A 22924-nucleotide genomic window follows, 5' to 3' on the forward strand; every position below is an offset into this window, starting at 1 on the left:
GGGACTAATCTCTGCCCTATACACGCACCTTCTCTCGGCTAAAATAGACCCCAACCCGCCTCCAGCGTACGACAAATGGAAACAAGCCATCCCATCTCTTACACCTGAGGAATGGCAGGACATCTCTGAATCCCACCTGTCAGTTTCCCCAGCTATAAACAATAAATTAATTCAGCTATACATAATCCACCAAGCCTATCTCACCCCCAGTCGTCTACACCAAATGGGCAATACATCCTCAAGCTCCTGTCACAGATGCCGCCAACCTGAGGCGAACTTCTGGCACTTAATTTGGGAATGCCCACTAGTCAACGACTACTGGTCAAAAATAATCGACTTTATAAATTCACTATTACCGTCTCCATTAACTGTCGACCTAGACCCCAAAGTAGCATTATTCGGCCTGCTGGAAGAGGAGATGTGGCCGCACTACATTCGCAGCTTTCTTGAAAAAGCATTATTCCTGGCACGAAAAGCAATAGCCATGAGATGGATGGCCATAGAGGCCCCTTTGGTCCCACACTGGATCCAGCTGGTGAACACCGTCATTTCCTACGAAAAAATAATCTACCAAAACCGAGGTTGCCCAGCCAAATTTCACAAAATATGGGGGAACTGGCTAGACGCCCACTCCACCCTGTCAACGGAGTAAACCCTGAACCCCCACTACACAAACCATTCCCCGCCACCCCCATACCAACCACAAACCCTCCCTACCCCCCCTCTCCTCCTTCTTTTCCTTTCCCCTTTCTTACACTCCTTTCACTCAATAAGAAGCGCCTACAGTCCTGCACTCTACCTTTATCGAAACAAGAACAAAACAGAGCAAAGTTGTTTAAAAGTTAAAAGTTTACTGTTGAAATGATCCATACAGTTTGAGAAATACAGTAATAAAGTAGCATTGATGTACTAATAGCGAATTACATATCTATACCATGTATCTAACAATGCTCTTGTTATTTTTCTGTAATCTGTATTTTGCAATGCACATGTTAATAAAAAAACCGAATTTTAAAAAAAAATAGATGATCATAAAAAATGAAATATGTTCCATGTGTTATAAATCTATATTACCAACCAGATTTACACCCAATATGCAGCAGTATACCGGTAAGCACTGCATTTGCTTCATTCTGCACCTATTTAATCATGACCTGTAGTTTAAAAAGCAGGGCAGTGATTGGGTCTATAGAAAACTAAGTGTTTGAGGACAGGGACATGTTACATAATAAACCTGAGCAATGCATAAGACATTTCTTTTTCAGGCTGTGACAGGCTGACCACTGGGGGAATTATTAAAATGATCTCACATGTAACTCTGGCAGATAATCAGCCGTTGACCCCTGACACCATCTCCTTACTTGGCAGCAAGTTATCATAGGAGTTAATGTACATTGATTATGGAGGCAAACCAGGTCACAAAGTGACACATTTTCCTTTACTTGGCAGGAAAAACAAGGGACGGTGTTTGCGCTTCTGGAAAACCAGAAAAGGCATCGCGTAGGAATGATGTGAGTATGTCAATGCAATCAGGGGACATCTGACCTTAAGTAGTCTTGGAGGGAGGCCAAGAAAACTAAGTATACCCCATTCCTAGAGAATGCATGCTGTGTTTCACTACATGCATGGTTCTGCTGATCTGAAGGATTGGTTTAAAGTCCCAAGACTTGAGTATAATGGAAGTTTACATGTAGGTCACATTACATCTTAAGTTTCAAAATTAGGCTTTTGACAACATATGATGTCGCTGGTGGTGGTTCGACACAAAGTTCAAGATACGAAGCAGCAGATGGAGTAATCAAAGTTTACAATATTTATTGATAAACACAGAAGCGGAAATAAACAATAATAGTATACAAATAAAGGTTACACAATTAAACCTTTTTACTTAGAATCACTTGTGATTAACTACAGCTAACTAGATCCTAAGGATAACACTTTGTGCACAAGTTTGGAATAATTCTGAAACAACAATATCCATGACACTTGACGATTATCATCACCATTTCGCACAGTGTCCGGTTATGGAATATATGGTACAGCAACATAGCTTCCCTTTTGGGGTTAACACTTCAATACAGTCTCTTAGAAAAGTCAGTTTACATATAATGTCCTATTGAATAACACAGTCTATAACTTGGGTTCAAGCTCAGAAACTTGCACTATTCTAGCGCCACCAATATGAGCCCTATCACCTATAGCAAGCCTGCTAACACACTGTTTTCAACCCTTTTCTCGGTGTGCAGACCTACTGGCAGAATGAGGTTCACCTCACTTACAATATGTCTCATGGGAGTACTCATTTCAACCGACCCAGGCTAGAGAAGCACTCCTCCACCATGGCTTCCATAAATCCTTGTCGCTGTTCAGGTGTCCCACTGGTCCGGAGGCACAACACTGGCTTACTTTCTCTATCTTTTAGCTCAAAGCAAAAGGCTGTCTCTAGTCACTGTCCTCCCTCAGCAGCTTCCTCTCAGAACTCTGTTAGGCTCAGCTTCAGCACCACCTCCAGCTCACTTGCTCAGCACTGTTTCTCCACTGTGACTAAGTACAAAAAGGTCCCTTTTATAACCAAGGCCCTAGTCTCTGGAAAATTCCTACTGAGCATGCTCAGTCCCAATGTGCCAAAATTTGGCACAAATTTTTGCGCATGCATTAATTTCGGCCCAAATCACAGTTCATCTCCATGGCAACATTTTAACCCTTTACGGTAGCCCCATACATATACTATAGAAGCAAATGCCTCCATTTTATACAATGTTATGTTTACCAGAAAAGGAAAGTCCATAAGAGACAATGAGAAATGTTTTAAGTCATTTACAAGTGCCCAATTTTAGAATATGCTTTGTACTTACTAAGAAAGAATATCGTTTTTTAGTTGGCCTTGTTGACTAGACATATGAGCTTTCTCTTTGCAGTTTTCAGTACATGAGGGCTAATCTATGAAAAGTAGGGTAAAATAAAAATGGCATATTGCTCAGGTCACCACTATGTTTATGATTACATACTGGATGATTTCAGTTATGGGCCAAAGCCTGAAGTTGCACTTCTAAGATTCCTATTATAAAACTCCCTGATCTGGGTGCAGATTACCAAATACATAGATATCCCAATAAATACAAACCTAATAAGGCATAGTAGGATGTAGATATTGCTATACTTGCTCATCTGAATCCACAGAAGGTCTAAATAACAATGCAACACCCAACAGAAACCAGTTTTAGGGGATATTGACCAAACAACAAAATTGGTAGCACTTCCCTACTTAGTTGTAAATGTGGTGCTATGTCCAAAAGTTACACCATCATTGACTTAAAATAGCAAAATAGTACTAAAACCAAAAACTTGACAGCACATACTAGAGATGTGATTGCAAAAAAATTATGTTATAGGGATATTTAGTATACTTCCAGATGTAGACAAGTGCAATATTTTGGGTGTAAGCCCTTTATCAAGCAAGTAGAAACTAAAACACTGCCAATGCTAGGAAGAAGCATACAGTCACCCATACGGATAGTCAGAGTATCTAGTATCTGGAAGACACTGAAGATGTCATGGAAAAGGGACCACAGATCGCCCAAGGTATATTACCTGTACGTGTTCTTGTCTGTCATTTGTCTGATCCGCCAGTTCCGGTTTTTGTCCATCCAAGATGGTCACTGCAGTTTTCTCTCTAGCTAATGCACACTGTGCACTGCCCTCTGATTGTCCATCGCTGAGCACATGAGCAGCACTGGCCAATTAGCAGGAGTAGTGCATTGGTAGTCTAACACTATCAATGCATTGTGGGGATTAGGTAGACTAAAGATTGTGTTGGCCAACTCGGACAGCCAAAAAATGGGACCAAAAACTGGGAGATCAGACGGACAACAAAGAAGAAAAAGTGCAAGTTATATACCACCTGCCCACTTCTTTCCCAGGACAGAATTTTGTCCCAAAATGGGATGACCACTTTAAGTCTTCTTCACACAACATGGCAATCATCAATGGCCACATTGGTAGAATAAAACATGTCTGGCCAAACAGTATATACTACAGCAGTTATCATGTGGTAGGATTAGTTCATTTTCTTTTAGATGGGTTCATGGGGTCTCATGTACAGTAATATACTGTATAGTGGAAACATATTGTAACAGTGGCCATACACATGAGATAATCATTAAAAAATGATTGGTCATGACAGAGGAATCATAGTTATTAAGACCAGGAGTCTACAAATGGCCTTTTGGAGCCATTATAATGACTGGCAGTCATTAAGGTCATACCGTAGAAGCACAAAATCATAAAAGAATTTTTTCGGCCTCAACCCTCAAAGCCAATACTGATTCTTTCGATATTTTGTTCTCTAAGTTCCCCAAAACCTATACCAATGACCTGTTGACAATGCTGTCAATATCTTAACTATACCTTGGTGCCACTCTGAAGATATTCTCCATTGAAATGCCCATACGGTAGTCTAATTCCAGTATTGGCACTATTAATGCCTAGCAGACTGAAATGAGTGTGAATGGCATGAGTTGGCATGGTCTGTATGACTTTGCATGAGTGGACATTTATAAATAGGCCTGTCCTTTAATCCTATAGTAAGGGTAAGCCGTACATGTGAATAAATGGCAAAATAATGTGTGTATTGGGGCACTGACCTGCTTCTTTCTGAATCTCATTACCAGGAGCATTGCTGAAGACCTCCAGGGAGCATTGATGACCTTTGCACGCAATCTGTTCATCATCCATCAGGAAATATCAGCCCCTAACATGCAGGGAGAAACTAATTTCAAGGTGAGTTGTTAATTAAGTAACGATTTCAGCTCTGTTTTGGCAGTCACTGGGAAGGAACGAATACAGAGGAGCTTCATTCTTCATGAGAACATCTTTCAGTGTCTGGTAATTACTGTCCTGCAAGAGAGGCAGAGAGTTAATGATCGGCACGAGGTTCCTATCACTGGGAGATTATACGTAACAATAAGATGATTTATACTGAAAGGTTACTTCCATCAATAGGGAAATGGGCAGACTCACAGTGAATAGTTAGAGCCAACATTGTTATGGGACATTAAGTTGTAAGTAGATATTACATAACACTTGTAAATTTGAAAGAGTAGCTGCATGAAATATATTCGGAGGGATTATTAGCTCTTTGGCTGTATTGAATAAACAAGAAAACCCTACTGTCTTGCCGCAGAGCACTTTTACCTGAAAGCATTCATGTAAATGGCAACAACGTCACTCAATGGTTAAAGGGAATCTGTCATGTCATTTCTGCTATCTAAGCTAAATGTAGTGTAAGTTTTGGGACACTGCTGTGCGAAGTATTACCTTCTTTTCTCAATTAGTCTGATTAAATACTGGCATTATGAGATATGAGCTTTGATGCACTTCCTGCGTGTTATGTTGGGTGGACTGTCCGATGGCGGTTCAGCTCCTTTTCTGGTTCGGGCTCACCTCCATCTAGTTAACACTTTTCCACCGGAGTGTTGATTGGCATCTCCAGCTCTTGTCCCTGGAAACATCTTGTGTTTCACGTTTTCAGCATATGTGTTGCACCGAGGGATCGAACGCATGCTCAGTGGCTTAGACTCGGGATGGCACATCATGAATGATGTCACGTGCATGCACTGCAGCAAGAGAAGCGGCGCATGCACTGAAAACTTAGACTACAAGACATGTCTAGTAGCCAGAGCTTTCTGAAAGTTTAGTTACGCTATACGTTTAGTTACCACGCACTGTACGATCCACCTGGCATTAGAATATCACACTGGACAGTCCACTCAGCATGAGCATACCGTGCTGGAAGCGCGTCAAGGCTCATATCTCAGGATGGCACATCTAATCAAGACAATAAAAGGTACCATTTTAAACAACTGACCCCACTACATAAGATAGCAAAAATGATGTAACAGGCTCCCTTTAACACTGATGTCTGTCCGGTGCTGGTATGGCGTTTGTATCTCCTCCTCAGGCTTATTTGGGCTTTCTTTAGGTTTCTAGCTTCCTCATAAGTTGACTAAACTTTCAGAAAATTTCTGACATGTTAGAAGTTTTGATTAGTGGGGGTCTGGGTGCTGAGATCCCAACTGATCCTTAAAATGAAGGAGCCTAAGTGCTCAGCCAAGCATTGTGCCCCTTTGACTGAGATCAGCAAGCTGTATACGGACTACAGTAGGCTGTCTGTTGAGCTCATAAGCAGTTCTTCATGCACATCACTCAGATGAGCCCTTCTACCTGCAATTGCTCAAGGCACTGATCAAACTGTGACATGTCAGAAGTTTCTAAAAGTTTATTTCCCCTTTACTATTAAAACATAGTAATGAGTTAAAGGATTTTCTTGTGTTTTGCGGATTTATGACCACTGCAAATAATCAGTCTGCTGCTGCATGAATACACAACTCAGTATATTGGAGATTGCAGCAATGTGGCTGCTGTATGGAATCCTCTGTACAAAGTAGTGGAAGCACAGTGAGCCAAGGGACCAAAGTATTAAGTTAACCCTTTCCAAACCTGTGTTGGACCTTGTCCAACATGCAGAATTTGCTGCATAGCTCCACTGTCGGACAAGATTCGACACATGTATATACAGTATGCCGGGGAGCGCTTTGCTGTGGGAGGCTCTCTGGCACATGTACTCACTGTTAGATGTCCCTGCACTGTAATGTCGGAGGTTCGTTGGCGCGGTGACATAATGCAATATGTCATTGCACCGACATAGTATTCTCGCTGCACAGCGCTTTAAATTCTCGCACTGCCAATTCAAATATTTGAGAGGGAAAGATGGAGAGAGTTAGTGATGATGATATTTAAAAGTGGATTATGGAGGATAGTGATGGCGAAGGAAATTTCAGTGATGAAAGTGATCATGAAGAACGTGTTACTGTTTTCAGTGAGAATACTTTAACTAAAAGCAGTCATCAAGAAGAAAATGTTACAGGTAGCTGGAAGGAATATCATGTCGGTGATGGGGATATTATACATTACCCGTACACAGTGACACAACAGGGATTCACCCTTCCGCAAAGTGTTCGCCAAAGGTAGTGCATGTACCCGAGGGGGCAAGGTGAAGAACATCAGTGATTACATCGACAAGAAATGTGAAGAACTGTATGTTCCTGGAAAAAATGTGCTGCAGATGAGAGCACAGTAGGCTTCAAAAGAAGGGTTCAATTCAGGGGCGTAACTATAGTAGATGCAGGGGATGCGGTTGCACCCGGGCCCAGGAGCCTTAGGGGGCCCATAAGGCCTCTCTTCTCCATATAGGGAGCCCAGTACTATGAATAAAGCATTATAGTTGGGGGCCCTGTTACAGGTTTTGCATTGGGGCGCGGGAGCTTCAAGTAACGCCCGTGGTTCAATTCAAGTGCTACAATCTGAAGAAGCCTACAAAGCGGGGCCTATAAATTTTATACCTGTGTGACTCACAAAATGGCTATGTATTTTCCCACATTCCCTATTATGGCAAGACCACCACAGAAAGTCTTATTCGGCCTGATTTGCCAATTACATCTTGGATTGGGGTTCATTTGAGGTAAGGCTTGCAAGGCCAAACAAGTGGTACAGGCTATCATATATACACCAACCGGTTCTACACAAGCCCTCAACTTGCTTGGGAGTTTCATGACATGAAAATGCATATAACGGAAACACACATGGCTTCTAGAAAGGATTTTCCTAGTGAATTGGAAAAAAAAACTTCAGGAATATCAAGTCTGTGCCTATGAATGCAACAAGAAAATGACATGCCTCTCATTCCAAGACAAGAGGGCAGTTACAATGCTGAGTACATTCTATGGCCTGCAAACACAGTCGGTCACTGGTTATCGGAAGAAACAGCCAGTTCAAATTCAAAAAACAACCATTATTTTGGACTACACAAAGTTTATAGAAGGATTGGATAGAGTTGATCAGTACTGTGGATGCTACGGTTTTACAAGAAGATCCTACAAATGGTGGAAACAATTATTCTTCTGGCTGATGGTAGTTGCAGTTGTGAACAGCTACATCCTTTACTCCTTAGATGAGAAGGAGAGGGGCCACAAAATGCTGACCCACCTTTCATAACGAAAAAAACCTTATTAGTCAGCTTGTGGTCAATGTGAAATGTGATTATTCTCAGTAAGAGAAACCCAGTAATCCTGTAGATATGATACCTTTTAATAGCTAACAAAAAAGATATGATGTTATAGCGAGCTTTTGTACATACTTAGGGCTCTTCTTCAGGCTTAATGGAATAGATCCGAAGAATCATACGTATATATACACTACCGTTCAAAAGTTTGGGGTCACATTGAAATGTCCTTATTTTTGAAGGAAAAGCACTGTACTTTTCAATGAAGATAACTTTAAACTAGTCCTAACTTTAAACAAATGCACTCTATACATTGCTAATGTGGTAAATGACTATTCTAGCTGCAAATGCCTGTTTTTTTGTGCAAAATCTACAAAGGTGAATAGAGGCCCATTTCCAACAACTATCACTCCAGTGTTCTAATGGTACAATGTGTTTGCTCATTGGCTCAGAAGGCTAATTGATGATTAGAAAACCCTTGTGCAATCATGTTCACACATCTGAAAACAGTCTAGCTCGTTACAGAAGCTACAAAACTGACCTTCCTGTGAGCAGATTGAGTTTCTGGAGCATCACATTTGTGGGGTCAATTAAACGCTCAAAATGGCCAGAAAAAGAGAACTTTCATCTGAAACTCGACAGTCTATTCTTGTTCTTAGAAATGAAGGCTATTCCATGCGAGAAATTGCTAAGAAATTGAAGATTTCCTACAACGGTGTGTGCTACTCCCTTCAGAGGACAGCACAAACAGGCTCTAACCAGAGTAGAAAAAGAAGTGGGAGGCCGCGTTGCACAACTAAGCAAGAAGATAAGCACATTAGAGTCTCTAGTTTGAGAAACAGACGCCTCACAGGTACCCAACTGGCATCTTCATTAAATAGTACCCGCAAAACACCAGTGTCAACATCTACAGTGAAGAGGCGGCTGCGGGATTTTGGGCTTCAGGGCAGAGTGGCAAAGAAAAAGCCATATCTGAGACTGGCCAATAAAAGAAAAAGATTAAGATGGGCAAAAGAACACAGACATTGGACAGAGGAAGACTGGAAAAAAGTGTTGTGGACGGATGAATCCAAGTTTGAGGTGTTTGGATCACAAAGAAAAACGTTTGTGAGACGCAGAACAAATGAAAAGATGCTGGAAGAATGCCTGACGCCATCTGTTAAGCATGGTGGAGGTAATGTGATGGTCTGGGGTTGCTTTGGTGCTGGTAAGGTGGGAGATTTGTACAGGGTAAAAGGGATTCTGAATAAGGAAGGCTATCACTCCATTTTGCAACGCCATGCCATACCCAGTGGACAGCGCTTGATTGGAACCAATTTCATCCTACAACAGGACAATGACCCTAAACACACCTCCAAATTGTGCAAGAACTATTTACAGCAGAAGCAGGCAGCTGGTATTCTATCGGTAATGGAGTGGCCAGCGCAGTCACCAGATCTGAACCCCATTGAGCTGTTGTGGGAGCAGCTTGACCGTATGGTACGCCAGAAGTGCCCATCCAACCAATCCAACTTGTGGGAGATGCTTCTAGAAGCGTGGGGTGCAATTTCACAAGCTCACCTCAACAAATTAACAGCTAGAATGTCAAAGGTGTGCAATGCTGTAATTGCTGCAAAAGGAGGATTCTTTGACGAAAGCAAAGTTTGATGTAAAAACAATGTTATTTAAAATACAAATCATTATTTCTAACCTTGTCAATGTCTTGGCTCTATTTTCTATTCATTTCACAACGCATGGTGGTGAATAAGTGTGACTTTTCATGGAAAACACAAAATTGTTTGGGTGACCCCAAACTTTTGAACGGTAGTGTACATATACATATGAAATGGTGCAGACATGGTGTGATTAATTTTCACTTAAAACAATACCAGAACAGGATGACTAAATACTTAATTAGTCCACTGATAAGGGATGTGAAAGTTTCATGTTATCTCTGCTATAGATTTCTCATATTCTCCAGTGATGCATGAATCCACTTCCAATGTTGATTCTAGTTTTAAGACTGTCAAAGATGGTTATAAACGTGTACTCCCAAATTCTTCTGTGATGTTGAAATTTGAAGTTGCCTTTTAATATAGTAACTTTCATACGTTCTATGCTGTATCTATGACTCGAAAAATGCTCAGCGAAGGTAAGTCTGTCTTTCTCTGTTTAATCGTGTGGCGATGAGATCTCCTCCTCGCTTTCAGTTTTTGTCCTATTTCTCCAACATAAAGACCCCCAACAAGACATTTACTGCACAGGATCAGGTACACAACCTCAGACGTGGAAAATGTGAATGTCCCCGGGATCTTGTAGTCCTCCTGTGTGTTGGGGATCCGTATCCTGTCTGCACAGTCATAATATGTGAGCAGGTCTTACAGCTCCTTACATTACAGGGATAAGTTCCTCTTTGTGTGTCAGAGGGTAATGCACTCCTGACTATGAAGTTCCTCAAAATTGAAGGTTGCTGTAACATAGGATGGGAGGGTCCGGGAATATGGTTCTCAGATGGTCATCCTTGTGTGGGGTGTGATGGAGTTTCTTTGCGTTTTTCCTTAGTAACTTTAGCTGTGGATTGTAGGTCACTACTAGAGGTACACAATAGTTTCCTTCCTTCTCTGTGTATCGGGGTAGTGGGTATCCTGGTGGCTTTGGTGATGTGGTCATTAATTGGTGGGATGGTAGGCCTGATTTTAAAAATGCCTTTTTAAGATGGTATAGACGTTCCTTTCTGTCTGTTGGGTTGGAGCAGATCTGGTTGTATCTGATGGTCTGGCTGTAGATGATGGATTATTTCAGGTTTGGGATGGAAACTGTCCCCTCTGAGGTATGTGGGACGATCAATAGATTTTTGATACGGGGATGTCTGTATTGAGTTGTTTATATTTTATGGTGGTGTCCAGAAAGTTGATTTCCGTATACGAATAGCTTAATGTCAGGTTTCTGGTGGGGTGAAATGCATTGAATCTCTCATGGAATTTTATTAGTTCTTGTTTGGTGTTGGTCCAGATGATTATGCCATCAATGTAGGGGAATTGGGCCAATTGTTTGATGGAATAGGAGGCCAGAAAGTCACTCTCCAGTTTTGCCATGAAAGGGTTGGCATATTGCGGTGCCATTTTACTGCCCATGGTGGTTCTGGTGAGTTGCAGGTATATCTCCAATGCTTACATGTAAAATTATTAAAAAACATATACAGAATATATTAAATATAAATTAAAAATTCTGTAGAAGATTTTAGGAGATGATTATCACCCAGAGGCTGTGAGTAAAGTCATGGAGGTGTATCTAAAGCTAACATGGGGCATTTCTTCTCTGCAGCATAGTAATTTCATATGATAGTTAATGTACACATATCTGGCATCACTACACATGGGTGGGATTATTTTTTTGGACTAAATATTATTGATTGAATGAAATACTTTAACACAGATGTTGAAAAAAAGAGAAAAATATATAATTTTAATCAATTTTATTAAAGAAATGTTGTAATAAATGTGGGTAACAAAGATAAAATCAGTAAGAAAAAAAGAGTCTTGTATCAAACATCTAATATGTGTCATGATATCATGGCTGCCCTCTCCAAATTATAGTTCTCTCTAGAAGGGATCATTTTATACAAGTTGTATGTGTTCCACAACTAAAAAAAACTAAAACTTTTAGAATGCAGCATTCTAAAGGCTGAAACTTTGCTCTGCGCATTAAAGGGGTTGTCCCGCGAAAGCAAGTGGGGTTATACACTTCTGTATGGCCATATTAATGCACTTTGTAATGTACATTGTGCATTAATTATGAGCCATACAGAAGTTATCAGAAGTTATTCACTTACCTGTTCCGTTGCTGGCGTCCTCATCTCCATGGTGCCGTCTAATTTTCGCCGTCTAATGGCCAAATTAGACGCGCTTGCGCAGTCCGGGTCTTCTGCTTTTCTCAATGGGGCTCCGTGTAGCTCCGCCCCGTCACGTGCCGATTCCAGCCAATCAGGAGGCTGGAATCGGCAATGGACCGCACAGAAGCCCTGCGGTCCACCGAGGGAGAAGATGCCGGCGGCCATCTTCAGCAGGTAAGTAAGAAGTCACCGGAGCGCAGGGATTCAGGTAAGCGCTGTCCGGTGATCTTTTTTAACCCCTGCATCGGGGTTGTCTCGCGCCGAACGGGGGGGTTGAAAAAAAAAAAAAACCCGTTTCGGCGCGGAACAACCCCTTTAAGGCCAAAAACAACTGCGGTCTTGAAAGATTAACATTTGAAGGCCTCGGGGAAAGAATGAAGAAAATCAATTTTTTTACGTTTTTAAACCAAACCTGCTATTTTGTAGATTAATATTGTAGAATGCGTTGGTGAAGGCAGATAAATTAAAAATGATCATAGTCCATTCCAGAGCTGTGAAAAGGAAACACGGTTTCTGGAAGAATAATGAATTGCAGACTTTCAAACACTTTGTGCCAACGGAATACCATGATTACTATGACAATTTGCCACAATCGGCCAATATTCCAGATGATGATAAAAGGAAAGATAAAGACAGTTTTCTTTTAAATATATAACTTTCAGCAATGCTTTCAGCTTTAGGAATCTTCCTTGCATGTATTGTAGTATTCAAAATTCCATTTTAGGCCTAGTGCCCACGGCCGTGACGGGCTCCGCAAGCGGAATTCCGCAGTGGAGCCCGTCACGGTGCCCCCCCAGAGACCCCATACTTACCTCCGGATCCGCCGCCCGACGTCCCACATGACGCTTCTGCGCGCATGCGCAATAGAGCGCATGACGCGTCGGCAGCGTCATGTCACACGCCCACAGCGTCACATGGCGCGGCTGGCGGTAGGCTACAGCGGAAGATAGCATGACGGACGGCTTCCATTGACTGCAATGGAAGCTGTCCACGTACACCCGCGGCAAATAGAACATGCCGCGGGTGAGGACGTGTGATTTCACGGTGCGGAATTCCGCACCATGAGCATTGCGCTATTAGGTTCAATAGAACCTAATAGCTGCGGGGCAACGCAGCGGATTTCCGCTGCGTAAAACGTGCTGGAAATCCGCCCGTGGGAATTAGGCCTTATACTATAAGCTTTATGAGTTGTGAAACTTTCAACTTAAAATTATCAATTTGTAGTAAAACTGGACTATGTGATCATTCTTCCTCTGAGCATGTCCATATATTAGTATGTGCTTTATTTTATTAACCCGTTAGAGACCACAATACGCCTTTTTACTGACCTCACTAATAGGCTTTAAACTTGCACATACATTTTTTTTCTATTTATTTAAACAATAATTTTCATTAAAATCTTTCCAATATACAAAAGAATAACAGTATGAAAAATTATTTTCCTGTATTATCAATGAGTTATCACTTACAATATTTGATCTGGTTTGATAAACGATACCGAGTTTTGGTGTTCCAATATAACCAGAGTTTTCTCCGCCTTTAATTGCTGTATTTTTGGCAGCAGCAATTCACTGGTAACAGTGGCCTGGCCAGGGCCATTTAAGGTCAGAGGAAGGGAGGAGCGAGAAGGGGATGTTTCAGGGGAAGGGGGATTCTTCTCTCTTGGGGTGATGACCCAAAAAGGGAAGGCGGGAGCTCTGAACCTATGTTTTGGGTATTACAGTTATAGAGGTTGTTGGGCCAATCCCTGTTGAAGGGAGGGCATAATCTATCCATTGGGTCCAAATACCCAGGAACCTATTATACCGGTCTTTTAATAGCAATGTTAACTTTTCATTGACTAGATACCAGTTCATATGACGCTTAACCTCCAAAAAGGCCTTACGCCAAGATTTAGTGATAGTTTGTTTTGTGGCTAAAAAGAAATACAAGATTAGTTTTTTGGAGGGTGGGGGTATATTTTCGATCCTCTTATTTAACAGGGCTTCCCATACGTTTTTTCTCAGGTCATGATAGGTTACAGTATAAATTAGGAAATGTGTCTTAATCCAGAGTCTTTTGACTCGAGGGCAGGACCACAATATGTGGAACTAGTATCCTGGGGAGGAGCACACATAAAACTTTTTAAGGCAGTAGCTTGGCTGACTAGATGAGCGAGCGTACTCGTCCGAGCTTTATGCTCGTTCGAGCATTAGGGTACTCGAGACGAGCACCATGCGGTGTTCGAGTCACTTCCATTTCCTTCCCAGAAAAGTTTGCGCTGTTTTCTGGCCAATAGAAACACAGGGAAGGCATTACAACTTCCTCCTGTGAAGTTCCAGCCCTATCCCACCCCCCTGCAGTGAGTGGCTGGGGAGATCAGGTGACACCCGAGTATATAAACTGGGGCCGGCCGCGGCTTGCCACAGATGCACGCTGAGAGACATTAGGGAAAGTGCCGTCCTGCTGTAGCTGCTATAGGGAGATTGTTAGGCTGTTATCTTTGTCTTCAAGAACCCCAACGGTCCTTCTTAGGGCCACATCTGACCGTGTGCAGTACTGTTGAGGCTGCTTTTAGCAGTTTAGCACATTTTTTTTGTATATCGGGCGTGCAGACCATAGCGTCCTCAGTCTGCAGTCATTTTACTGAGTAAAGGGGCAGTACTGGTGAGGCAGGGACAGTGGTACAGGGAAAGAGATATACTAGCTATATAGGCAGTGGGTTTTTTCAAAAAAATTGGAAAAAAAAATCTTTGGGCTGCCTGTGACCGTGTTCAGTTTACTGCGTGTCTGCTGTGGGTAGTAGTCGCTCACTATTACCTAGCTAGGTGTTACTGCAGCCTTGCGCATAATTTTTTCTGGCTGCACTGTGCTTTCAATAACCACAGTCATCCTCCAACAGGGAAATCCATATACAGGCTATATAGGCAGTGGGCTTTTTCCCAAAAATTGGAAAAAAATACTATATTTGGGCTGCCTGTGACCGTCTTCAGTTTACTGCGTGTGTGCTGGGGGTAGTAGTCGCTCATTATTACCCAGCTAAGCCTGTGACCGTCTACAGTTTACTGCGTGTCTGCTGGGGGTAGTAGTCACTCACTATTACCCAGCCTTGCGCATAATTTTTTCTGGCTGCACTGTGCTTTCAATAACCACAGTCATCCTCCAATAGGGAAATCCATATACAGGCTATATAGGCAGTGGGCTTTTTCCCCAAAATTGGATAAAAATACTATATTTGGGCTGCCTGTGACCATCTTCAGTTTACTGCGTGTGTGCTGGGGGTAGTAGTCGCTCATTATTACCCAGCTAAGCCTGTGACCGTCTACAGTTAACTGCGTGTCTGCTGGGGGTAGTAGTCGCTCATTAATACCCAGCCTTGCGCATAATTTTTTCTGGCTGCATTGTGCTTTCAATACCCACAGTCATCCTCCAACAGGGAAATCCATATACAGGCTATGTAGGCAGTGGGCGTTTTCCCAAAAATTGGAAAAAAATACTATATGTGGGCTGCCTACTGCATGTCTGCTGGGGGTAGTAGTCGCTCATTATTACCCAGCTAAGCGTTACAGCAGGCTTGCGCATAATTGTTTCCTGGCTCTGCTGTGTCCGTTACATGATCGCCGTCATCCCGCCAGAGGGAAAGAGTATACATATATACGCTGCATACGGTGTCTATCTGGTTTTTCACCTCACCATTTAAAAAAATTGAAGCAAAATACTTAAGGCCTACCATTGGCCTTTGGCCACTTGACTGGTTCTGCCCTGTGAATTCCAGTAGCTCAGTCATACGCACCTAGGTTTGACTACAGGCTTGCGCATAATTGTTTCCTGGCTCTGCTCTGCGTTCCGTAAGCGAAGTCAGCCTCCAACCACAGGCCAATAAGTGGCACATTTAATTACAGTGTTCTGTTTCTGCTTTACTCGTAATACACCATGCTGAGGGGTAGGGGTAGGCCTAGAGGACGTGGACGTGGACACGGGCGAGGATGCGGAGGCCCAAGTCAGGGTGTGGGCACAGGCCGAGCTCCTGGTCCAGGTGTATCGCAGCTGACTGCTGCGGGATTAGGAGAGAGGCAAGTTTCTGGGGTCCCCAGATTCATCTCATAATTAATAGGTCCACGCGGTAGACCTTTATTAGAAACTGAGCAGTGTGAGCAGGTCCTGTCGTGAATGGCAGAAAGTGCATCCAGCAGACTATCCACTGTCACCACCCAGTCTTCTACGCCGTCCACTGCTGCATCCCTGAATCCTCTTGCTGCTGCTCCTCCCTTCTCCCAGCCTCCTCCCTCCCAGCAAATGACACACTCAGAAGAGCAGGCCGGCTCCCAGGAACTGTTCTCGGGTCCCGGCCTTGAGTGCGAAAAAATGGATCCTCTATCACCTGAGGAGTTTCTCATGACCGATGCTCAACCTTTGGCAAGTTCCCGGGATCCAGGTGAGGAGACTGGGGACTTCCGGCAACTGTCTCAAGAGCTTTCAGTGGGTGAGGAGGACGATGACGATGAGACAGTTGTCTATCAGTGAGGTAGTAGTAAGGGCAGTAAGTCCGAGGGAGGAGCGCACAGAGGATTCGGAGGAAGAGCAGCTGGACGATGAGGTGACTGACCCCACCTGGTTTGCTAAGCCTACTGAGGACAGGTCTTCAGAGGGGGAGGCAAGTGCAGCAGCAGGGCAGGTTGGAAGAGGCAGTGCGGTGGCCAGGGGTAGAGGCAGGGCCAGACCGAATAATCCACCAACTGTTTCCCAAAGCGCCCCCTCGCGCCATGCCACCCTGCAGAGGCCGAGGTGCTCAAAGGTGTGGCAGTTTTTCACTGAGAGTGCAGACGACCGACGAACTGTGGTGTGCAAGGTTTGTTGCGCCAAGATCAGCTGGGGAGCCACCACCACCAGCATGCGCAGGCATATGATGGTCAAGCACCCTACAAGGTGGGTCGAAGGCCGTTCACTGCCTCCGGTTTGCACCACTGCCTCTCCCCCTGTGCCCCAACCTGCCACTGAGATCCAACCCCCCTGTCAGGACACAGGCACGACCGTCTCCCGGCCTGCACCCACACCCTCACCTCCGCTGTCCTCGGCCCCATCCAGCAATGTCTCTCAGCGCAGCGTCCAGCCGTCGCTAGCGCAACTGTTTGAGCGCAAGCACGCACCCGCATGCTCAAGCGTTAAACGTGCACATAGCCAAATTGATCAGCCTGGAGATGCTGCCGTATAGGCTTGTGGAAACGGAGGCTTTCAAAAACATGATGGCGGCGGCGGCCCCGCGCTACTCGGTTCCCAGTTGCCACTACTTTTCCCGATGTGCCGTCCCAGCCCTGCACGACCACGTCTCCCGCAACATTGTACGCGCCCTCACCAACGCGGTTACTGGCAAGGTCGACTTAACAACGGACACGTGGACAAGCACAGGCGGGCAGGGCCACTATATCTCCCTGACGGCACATTGGGTGAATTTAGTGGAGGCTGGGACCGAGTCAGAGCCTGGGACCGCTCACGTCCTACCCACCCCCAGAATTGCGGGCCCCAGCTCGGTGCTGGTATCTGCGGCGGTGTATGCTTCCTCCACTAAACCACCCTCATCCTCCTACGCAACCTCTGTCTCGCAATCAAGATGTGTCAGCAGCAGCACGTCGCCAGCAGTCGGTGTCGCGCTGTGTAGCAGCACAGCGGTGGGCAAGCGTCAGCAGGCCGTGCTGAAACTACTCAGCTTAGGAGAGAAGAGGCACACGGCCCACGAACTGCTGCAGGGTCTGACAGAGCAGACCGACCGCTGGCTTTCGCCGCTGAGCCTCCAACCGGGCATGGTCGTGTGTGACAACGGCCGTAACCTGGTGGCAGCTCTGCAGCTCAGCAGCCTCACACACGTGCCATGCCTGGCCCACGTCTTTAATTTGGTGGTTCAGCGGTTTCTGAAAAGCTACCCACACTTGTCAGACCTGCTCGGAAAGGTGCGCCGGGTCAGCGCACATTTCCGCAAGTCCAACACGGACGCTGCCACCCTGCGGACCCTTCAACTTCGGTTTAATCTGCCAGTGCACCGACTGCTGTGCGACGTGCCCACAAGGTGGAACTCTACGCTCCACATGTTGGCCAGGCTCCATGAGCAGCGTAGAGATATAGTGGAATACCAACTCCAACATGGGCGGCGTAGTGGGAGTCAGCCTCCTCAATTCTTTACAGAAAGAGTGGGCCTGGTTGGCAGACATCTGCCAGGTCCTTGGAAACTTTGAGGAGTCTACCCAGATGGTGAGCGGCGATGCTGCAATCATTAGCGTCACCATTCCTCTGCTATGCCTCTTGAGAAGTTCCTTGCAGAGCATAAAGGCAGATGCTTTGCGCTCGGAAACGGAGGCGGGGGAAGACAGTATGTCGCTGGATAGTCAGAGCACCCTCATGTCTATATCTCAGCGCGTTGAGGAGGAGGAAGAGGAGGTGGAGGGGGAGGAGCAGGGGGAAGAGACAGCCAGGCCCACTGCTGAGGGTACCCATGCTGCTTGCCTGTCATCCTTTCAGCGTGTATGGCCTGAGGAGGAGGAGGAGGAGGATCCTGAAAGTGATCTTCCTAGTGAGGACAGCTATGTGTTGCGTACAGGTACCCTGGCACACATGGCTGACTTCATGTTAGGATGCCTTTCTCGTGATCCTCGCGTTAGACGCATTCTGGCCACTACGGATTACTGGGTGTACACACTGCTCGACCAACGGTATAAGGAGAACCTTTCCACTCTCATACCCGAAGAGGAAAGGGGTTCGAGAGTGATGCTATACCACAGGACCCTGGTGGACAAACTGATGGTAAAATTCCCATCCGACAGCGCTAGTGGCAGAAGGCGCAGTTCCGAGGGCCAGGTAGCAGGGGAGGCGCGGAGATCAGGCAGCATGTACAGCGCAGGCAGGGGAACACTCTCCAAGGCCTTTGCTAGCTTTATGGCTCCCCAGCAAGACTGTGTCACCGCTCCCCAGTCAAGACTGAGTCGGCGGGAGCACTGAAAAAGGATGGTGAGGGAGTACGTAGCCGATCGCACGACTGTCCTCCGTGACGCCTCTGCTCCGTACAACTACTGGGTGTCGAAGCTGGACACATGGCCTGAACTCGCGCTGTATGCCCTGGAGGTGCTTGCTTGCCCTGCGGCTAGCGTCTTGTCAGAGAGGGTGTTTAGTGCGGCTGGGGGAATCATCACGGATAAGCGTACCCGCCTGTCAACTGACAGTGCCGACAGGCTTACACTCATAAAGATGAACAAAGCCTTGATTTCCCCAGACTTCTCTTCTCCACCAGCGGACAGCAGCAGTACCTAAACAATACGTAGGCTGCACCCGCGGATGGAAGCATCGTTCTCTATCACCATAAAAAACGGGGACCTTTTAGCTTCATCAATCTGTGTATTATATTCATCCTCCTCCTCCTGCTCCTCCTCCTGAAACCTCACATAATCACGCCGAATGGGCAATTTTTCTTAGGCCCACAAGGCTCAGTCATATTACTTTTGTAAACAATGTTTATACGTTTCAATTCTCATTAAAGCGTTGAAACTTGCACCTGAACCAATTTTTATTTTAACTGGGCTGCCTCCAGGCCTAGTTACAAATTAAGCCACAGTAACCAAAGCGATTAATGGGTTCCACCTGCCCTCTTGGTTGGGCATGGGCAATTTTTCTGAGGTACATTAGTACTGTTGGTACACCAATTTTTTTGGGCCCTCGCCTACAGTGTAATCCTAGTAATTTTTATGGGCTTCGCCTGCACTCATGGTACAGCAAGGTGTGTGGGGTTGGCCTACACTTTTGCTACATAAATGTAACTGGGGCCTTGTCTATACTGCAACTACTGAAATGTGAAAGAGACTTATCTCCCTAAATTGCTGCAACGGGAATGTTACTGTGGCCTGTCTTGACTGCTACCACTACTGAAATGGAACTAATACTGTGTTCCACCTATACTGCTGCTTCGGAATTGTTACTGGGGCCTGTCTTGACTGCTACTATTACTAAAATGGAACTAAGACTGTGCTCCCCCTATACTGCTGCTAGTGACATGTTACTGGGGCCTGTCTAGACTGCTACTACTACTGAAATGGAACTAATACTGTGCTCCCCCTATACTGCTGCTAGTGATATGTTACTGGGGCCTGTCTAGACTGCTACTACTACTGAAATGGAACTAATACTGTGCTCCCCCTATACTGCTTCTAGTGATATGTTACTGGGGCCTGTCCAGACTGCTACTACTACTCAAATGGAACTAATACTGTGCTCCCCCTATACTGCGGCTAGTGATATGTTACTGGGGCCTGTCTAGACTGCTACTACTACTGAAATGGAACTAATACTGTGCTCCCCCTATACTGCTGCTAGTGATATGTTACTGGGGCCTGTCTAGACTGCTACTACTACTGAAATGGAACTAATACTGTGCTCCCCCTATACTGCTGCTAGTGATATGTTACTGGGGCCTGTCTTGACTGCTACTATTACTGAAATGGAACTAATACTGTGCTCCCCCTATACTGCTGCTAGTGATATGTTACTGGGGCCTGTCTAGACTGCTACTACTCCTGAAATGGAACTAATACTGTGCTCCCCCTATACTGCTGCTAGTGATATGTTACTGGGGCCTGTCTAGACTGCTACTACTACTGAAATGGAACTAATACTGTGCTCCCCCTATACTGCTGCTTTGGAATTGTTACTGGGGCCTGTCTTGACTGCTACTATTACTGAAATGGGCGGTTGGGCAGCATGTTACCCAGGAGAAGTGGCAGCGGAGTGTCAAGCAGGCAGTGATTGTGCTTTGTTGGAGGTAGTGTGGTGCTTAGCTAAGGTATGCATTGCTAATGAGGGTTTTTCAGAAGTAAAAATTGTTGGGGGGGGGGCACTCTTGCCGCTATTGTGGCTTAATAGTGGGACCTGTGAACTTGAGATGCAGCCCAACATGTAGCCCCTCGCCTGCCCTATCCGTTTCTGTGTCGTTCCCATCACTTTCTTGAATTTCCCAGATTTTCACGAATGAAAACCTTAGCGGAGCATAGGTCCCATACAAAAATGCTCGGGTCGCCCATTGACTTCAATGGGGTTCGTTACTCGAAACGAACCCTCGAGCATCACGGGAAGTTCGACTCGAGTAATGAGCACCCGAGCATTTTGGTGCTCGCTCATCTCTACTGACTACTGACAGCCAGGTTCCTGCTCTAAGTGCCAGTAGCAGAGAAACTTCAGATCGTGGCAGTTTAACTCCTTACATGGCAGTCACAGAGTTTAACTCCTTACATGGCACAACCAATTGCAACTGTAGTATATTAGTAGATGACAGGGAAAGGGGGGTCCTTTAGGCACCCATTTGTACCCTGCAATGCAATCGCAAAGTACCAAGAGGTTCTCATGGCAGCCAGAAACATAACAAAGGTCTCCAGGTCTGCCAGGTAACTCAGCCTATGCTGTAAAAACAAAACCCCAAAACAATGGCAGAATTTCTGGATGATTTTCCATCTACTGCCTTCCCCCACCCGAACAAAGAAATGTGATTAAAAGTTATACAGCACATTATGCACACCAGAGTGGTGCCATTAAAAAATACAACTCACTCCCCCCCCCCCAAAAAAAATCAGCAGGCTCTCCTATTACTGTCAACGAGTTCTGTCTCTTGTAATGTGTTGATGTAAATGACTTGGTCCTTAAGGCACAAAATAGGCTGGTCTTTAAGCATCATTTATAGTACTAGTCTCATCATATAGGGCAGAAAGACCATTAGGGGCCCCTTAGTCTACAGGGTATGACCACAACCTCTGCTCCTCTATAGTTACACCTCTGACAGTAAAGAGGTCACAGCAATGGATAAGTTTAAAACATGATACAAAACCTATTGTAGTCCCTAAACCTGTAATGTTATAATGCCTTGTTCCTTCTATGAACATTACGGAGGTTTCTATCCAGTAACACATGATATTCACCTTCTAATTCCCAGGAAACAGTGCAGGAAATTGAAACAATTCTTGGCGTCACAGAAGAAAATAAACTGAAATTTGAAGAATAATGTAAGACTATTCCTCAAACGCCAAGTTTAAAGATGGACTATAGGCTATAGCGATCAAGAAAATGGAGCGCATAAAATATTCACACGAGAAGGTCAACTGTGACGGGAGACAAATCCGGAAGAAAGAGCATATTAACCAGCACTTAATCCAGATTAAGAATAGATCATGCTATTTTAATCACCATTTAGAATGTATATGTGTTTAACGTATAATTGTATCTTCTATAATCGGGTACCAGAAGGGTATTATGAAAATCCTAACTAACAAGGGAAGGCTTTGGAGCTCAAATAAAGACTACACTTAGCACAGAAATAAATGTGCAAGCTGACAACACGTACCAACATCCTGTTTGGAATCAACCAGATTGTAGAATGGAAAAGTATTCTCTATCCGTATGAGTTCCAGGATACAATGCTGTTTATTTTTAAAGATCCTGGACGGCCAATAATAATATTTCTACAGACTGAGTTTCTAATCCTTTGGATAATTTTGTGCTCCAGTATTATATTTGTTTTGCTATTTTGTATTGTCTTGTATTTTCACTGTTTTAAAGGGCTTTTCCAGCTCAAAATAAAAAAATACTCCGGGTAGGTCATCAGTAGCTGATTGACAAGGGTCCAGAACCATTCGCCTGGCTGCTGTTACAGTATATGAAGCAGGAGGCAGATCGCTCCGAACATTTTACAGTGGCCTGGTGTGGTATTGCAGGCACAGCTCCCATTATGTGAATGTGAGCTGCACCTGCAGTACCATTCCGGGGCAATGCACAATGTATGGAGCTATCTGCTTCTGGCTCCATACACCGTGACAGCGGCTTAGCGAACAGCTGATTGACAGGAGTCCCGAGGAGCAGACCACTGCAGATCAGCTATTGATGACTCTCCATAGAATAGGTCATTAGTTTTTTTAGTGCTGGAAAACTCCTTTAATTTACTCTTAAAGGGCTACTTTGCCAACCACATTTTTTTCCATCCCTGAGCCCCTTCA

General features: G+C 44.7%; 1 protein-coding gene across 3 annotated transcripts in view; it reads left to right on the forward strand.

The window, feature by feature from the left end:
- Positions 1-22609, forward strand: part of IQCH (IQ motif containing H) — a 118632-nt gene extending 96023 nt beyond the window's left edge. For all 3 annotated transcript variants that reach the window (XM_066592930.1, XM_066592931.1, XM_066592932.1), the window contains 3 exons: positions 1450-1511; positions 4671-4779; positions 21868-22609. In XM_066592930.1, coding sequence (XP_066449027.1) covers positions 1450-1511; positions 4671-4779; positions 21868-21936 — 240 coding nt within the window. In that variant the 3' untranslated portion in view covers positions 21937-22609. The remainder of the gene's footprint in view (positions 1-1449; positions 1512-4670; positions 4780-21867) is intronic.
- Positions 22610-22924: the final 315 nt, after the last annotated feature.

Source organism: Eleutherodactylus coqui, chromosome 2 (genome assembly GCF_035609145.1).
Source record: "Eleutherodactylus coqui strain aEleCoq1 chromosome 2, aEleCoq1.hap1, whole genome shotgun sequence".
Lineage (NCBI taxonomy): Eukaryota > Metazoa > Chordata > Amphibia > Anura > Eleutherodactylidae > Eleutherodactylus > Eleutherodactylus coqui.